The sequence below is a fragment of the Penaeus monodon genome, chromosome 13, assembly GCF_015228065.2.
Source record: "Penaeus monodon isolate SGIC_2016 chromosome 13, NSTDA_Pmon_1, whole genome shotgun sequence".
Lineage (NCBI taxonomy): Eukaryota > Metazoa > Arthropoda > Malacostraca > Decapoda > Penaeidae > Penaeus > Penaeus monodon.
In genome coordinates this window covers 36,849,657-36,854,656 of record NC_051398.1, presented here as the reverse complement: position 1 = coordinate 36,854,656, position 5,000 = coordinate 36,849,657, and the positions used below count along the sequence as shown (strand labels likewise).

General features: G+C 45.0%; 1 protein-coding gene across 2 annotated transcripts in view; it reads right to left on the bottom strand.

Moving 5' to 3' along the window:
* Nucleotides 1–5,000, bottom strand: part of LOC119580277 — a 43,197-nt gene that overhangs the window by 10,650 nt on the left and 27,547 nt on the right. For both annotated transcript variants that reach the window (XM_037928323.1, XM_037928322.1), the window contains exon 2: nucleotides 490–608. In XM_037928323.1, coding sequence (XP_037784251.1) covers nucleotides 490–608 — 119 coding nt within the window. The remainder of the gene's footprint in view (nucleotides 1–489; nucleotides 609–5,000) is intronic.

Genomic DNA, 5,000 nt, shown 5'->3' with positions numbered 1-5,000 from the left:
CGCTCATCGGAGAATCGTTTGTGATGTTGCACCAATTGCTGGACACCGCCTCAGACTAACAATGCATGTGGCTAGTATGCCATATTGCACAAAGGCATGTCATGAGAGAACAAAAAACAATACATAGCACCAAGATTTATATGTAGTACGCACACACACACACACACACACACACACACACACACACACACACACACACACACACACACACACACACACACACGAAATAAACTTTCCATAAAGCAGACACAACCCGTTCGTACATTACAAATTACATAAATAAATGAACAGATAAAATAGACTTTACGATAAATCACTTATCAAATATATTAACAGACAGATGAATAGATAAATTAAGTTCACACACACACAAATATATATATAAATATATATATATATATATATATATATATATATATATATATATATATATATATATATATATATATATATATGTGCCTGCATTCAATTCAGTTTTTACGATCTCACCTTTTGGTTCCCTCTACCTCGAGGACGTAGCAGTGGCGACGCGACCACCAGGGCGTCTTGAGGAGCCAGTGGCTGTTGCAGGAGGCGCGCGCCCATCCTTCCTCCGGATAGAGCCACACCTGCGGGCGGGACGCATAAGGGTGATTTCAGGGCCATGCTAATCTGGGAACTATGTTTGGATAACAGTAAATAATAATAATGTTTATGTTTATGTGTGTGTGTGTGTGTGTGTGTGTGTGTGTGTGTGTGTGTGTGTGTGTGTGTGTGTGTGTGTGTGTGTGTGTGTGTGTGTGTGTGTGTGTGTGTGTGTGTTTGTTCGTTTGTTTGTGTGCGTTGTAGACATAAATAAACATAACACAAACAGACATATGGTCATATACAAAGAATATATGTTTAGAGAGAGCAAAGGGTTTGTTGAAGTTTAAATGTAATAGCTATTATGATGTGTCTCTAATCCCATGAAAGCAGTCTCTCCCACCAATTCATTGCTTGTTTACGAAGCACCAAACCCTATGTGACTAAATTCTAATTGTTGACAAAACGCCCAGGGAGTGAATGCAGTCGATTTTGAAGGGCAGGTGTTTTCCATGCGGCTGCTACTGCAATAACACAAATTTATGACAGCCCTGGGAAAAGATCGTGTTGCCTGTAGGACCTATTCTGCAGGAGTAAGACCAATAAACGATCGAATGGGCAATAAAGGTAAAAACAACGACCATTACCGGAACAGAAATATGGAAAGGCGTGTGTGAACGGGGAAGCGATAACCGGTTATGGAAAAGCAAGAATAGGCCAAGAAGTCGGGTCGTCGAACACAGAAGTCGGTGTTAGATTGTGTAGAGCAACGAACTGGCCAACACCAACAGCGAAGGCTTGGGGAAACGAAGAAGAAATAAAGCGTGAAGAAAATATTTAAATCTTGGGCGCATACGAATCCATTATCACTCAGCACCATTTAACAGTCGTCTCGCGGACAGGATAAAAACAACAGCATAAAAACTTGCGCCATTCTAACACCTGCGGCCCCTGTCCCTGCCCCTGCCCCCTGTCCCTCCTATCCCTGCCCTCTGCCCGCCTCCTCTTGACCCCTTCCCCTACCCCAAGCATACCCGTGCATCTCCGGCCTTCCTACCAGGCTCTTGCCCTTTGTCCCCGCGGCCTCACGTATCTCCGTGGCTCGTCCCCTTCTCGTAGATCGCTCACTTCGGCGATCGTGGAAGCCCAACTTGGGTCTGTCCTCCTCCCGCCCCTGTGTCTGGTGTCGCCGTCGAGTGTCCCAGGGTGTCGGCCTTTCCTCCCACAGCTTGCCGCGGCCCTACACCTGCACCGCGGCCGCTGGCGAGTGTGGGGGAGGGCCGTTGTGACTGTGGCTTTGTGACCCCGATACTCTACTTTTATAAGCCCAAGAGAAGGCCGTGACTCCTTCGTACACATACTATATGACCACACACACAGATGCACACACACACACACACACACACACATACACACACACACACACACACACACACACACACACACACACACACACACACACACACACACACACACACACACACACACACAAACACACACAAACACACACTTAGCATAACTCACCAACCTAACCGCCCACACCAGCTCCCCCAACACACAAACCCAAACACACAAACCCAAACAAACACCCAAACACGAAGATCCACTTGCCACACCGCGACCAGCTGGGCAGGCGGGTATATCACGCACCCACCCACACTGCCCTATGAATGGTTTTGTGTATCCATGAATGACCACCGCGGCCTTGAGAACCCCAGCTCAGCATCCATTTGCAGGGCTGCGCCGCGGAGCTTATGTCAACATTTATTATCACAGAGGAAAAAATAAAAATAAAAAAAAGAAACAAGAATCCCCGCCCGAGATAGCCGGCACAAACAGCCCAGTATTGAACGTCTGACCATATTTATTTGAACATAAAAAAAACAAAAACATACGCTTGAACACCTGGTCACTGAGGCTGTTGCGCATCCGGGATGACGGCGCTGTTGTTGTTGTCGCTCAGTGATTAGGCTTTTTGTTCATTCTGCAGATCGAATATTGCTGGCGGGGGCGGACGAAGGGGGCGGGGTCGAAGGGCGCTGGAGGGGGCGAAGGGGGCGGGGTGGAGGGGGCGAAGGGGGCGGGGCGGAGGGGGCGGAAGTGAGGGTGAGAGTCAGAGGGAGGGAGAGAGGTACAGCAGAAGGAATGAGTCAAGCGCATACTAAGAAGGAAAGGTAAGTACGAAGAAAGAGAAGAGGGATAATGGAAGGAACTGGTAAACATGAGTAAATGAAAATAGGAAAATAAGAAGAGTCAGACAGTAGGAAAAAAAGCAATATTAGAAGGAAAGGTAAGCAGGAGAAAGTAAGAGGAAAAGAACAAAGAAGGGGCAGGCAGTAGCAAAAAAGAATGGAAAATAAAGAGGGAAAACTTAATAAGAAGGAAAAGGCGGAGGAAAATAAGAGGAAAATGGAAGTACGAGAGGAAAGAAGAGGAAAAATACGGAGAGCGGACTGTGCTCTTGCGCTGAGCTCCCCTGTGATGGAGATCGCGTCTCAGATGGCCATCTTTATTTTGTCGTTTTGGGGATCAACTTTTTTTTTGTCTCGCGGCGTCCGTTTCGCAAGAGAAGAACGAACAACAAAAATGTGTTCTTGCGAATTAAAAATGGGTTAAGGTAAATCTTGTGTCTCGGGATCCTTGCATTATGAGAAGGTATTATTTCCTTAGTCCGCTGGAAAAGGAAACTCGGGACCCTACTTGAGTTTGTCCGGAAATAACAAGAACGCGACTTTCTTTTGTTTTATTCTTACACTCCCAGTGCCAAACACAGGCTTAAAAGTTATTGTAACAAGTAGGATAAATACGAAAATACATTAGTCTGTTAATATATCATTCACTGATCGTTAATTTTAAATGTGCGTGACTGAGAGGGTGATTCGACTAACCCAGATGATCTAGGCGATGACGTGAAGGCACGTTAAGTACACTACACGGTGGGCACATAGATATAATATTTAGATAAATGAATAAAGAAAATGCAAACCGTAACATTTCGATTCAGACTTTTCGTCGTTGCATAATACACGATGATATATACAGAAATAGATTCGACGTCATGCAATGGAGCCGTTTAACCAGTACAGTGATTTTTTTTTTTTTTTACGGAGCAAGTGCACTACGCCGAGACGAGCAGTGCCGTGACATTAAAACCTACTCTAATCCGCTTTAAGGTATCGCATTACCGTAACATTAATGACAACAAGCGAATAGAAACCTGTCCATCCCCTTTTTCCCCCTTTTTTCTGGTAATGAGTTACCGAGACGAGGTCTTGTGGGTGACCGCAGGAGCGCCTCGTTTGTGCATTTCGCGTCTTGTATCTTCCCTCAACCCTTAATTCTTCTTATTTTCTTCTTCCTTCTTAGCTATTCTCCCTTTCCTTCCAATGCTATGTTTTCCTTCTCTCTTCCCTTTCCTCCCCGTTCCCATCTGCTTCGTTTCCTCCCTTACCCCTTCCTTTCCTTTCCTCCTATTCCTCCTCCCCTCCTTTCCCCTCTCCCTTCCCATACCCCCCGCCCTCTTCTCACCGCCGAGCCCGCCTCTCATTCTCCTCTAATAATGACTTCTCGGCCCCTCCAGCGCGCCCCGTCACCTGCCCCTCATGTAAAGTTAGCAAAAGACGAGGTTTCGAGAAAAGAACCTCCCTGATAACTACGTCCCGCCGGCTAAAGCCTACAGGGGGCTGCGATGGTGTCAGATTAGACGAGATGATTAAAAAATAGCCGCGTAAAAAGTCACTGCGTTGATGGAAGAGCTATCTTGTTTACATAAATAATGCCAGCTGTGTGTAGGTAACTATAGTATTTTTAAAAAGGACTTTAATATTCATGACTTAAAGTGATTATGATTCAATTATGCTATAAATATCACAAATATTACCAATGATGAATGATCGTGGAAAAAAATAATAGTACAAAATGTATAAATCGGTGTTCTGTCAGTGAAAGCAGTCGATTAGTGAGAATAATAACTAGGCTGATGAGATAATTATCAGTTTAATTAGAAAATGAGATCGGATGGAAAGAGGATTTAGCTATTTGATGAAATCGGCCTCTCCGTAAATTAAAACGGCCGAGGGTGGTCTTCGCAGTGCTATAGAGAGAGCCCGGAATTTGTATTCTGAGTGGGGGGAGTGAAGAACGTCCATTTATACTTTTCCTGGTACGTAGAGGCCACTCTTAGATGAGGACACCTAGCACGTGGTCGGACCTACGTGAGAAACCAATACAAACTACAGACCTGAATTAACTCAACTTTGGTTCAACGAATAAGTGGCACATAAAAAAAAAAGAAAACCTACCTTCAAATTAGCGGCATTCTAACCAAGGCTCAAGAGTGACAACTAAACCAGACTTATATCAGATCATGAATTAATCGCGCCTCTGTCGCATCTTGCAAGCACGAACTACTGTCCAAACATGTCAGGTGGTGCTGA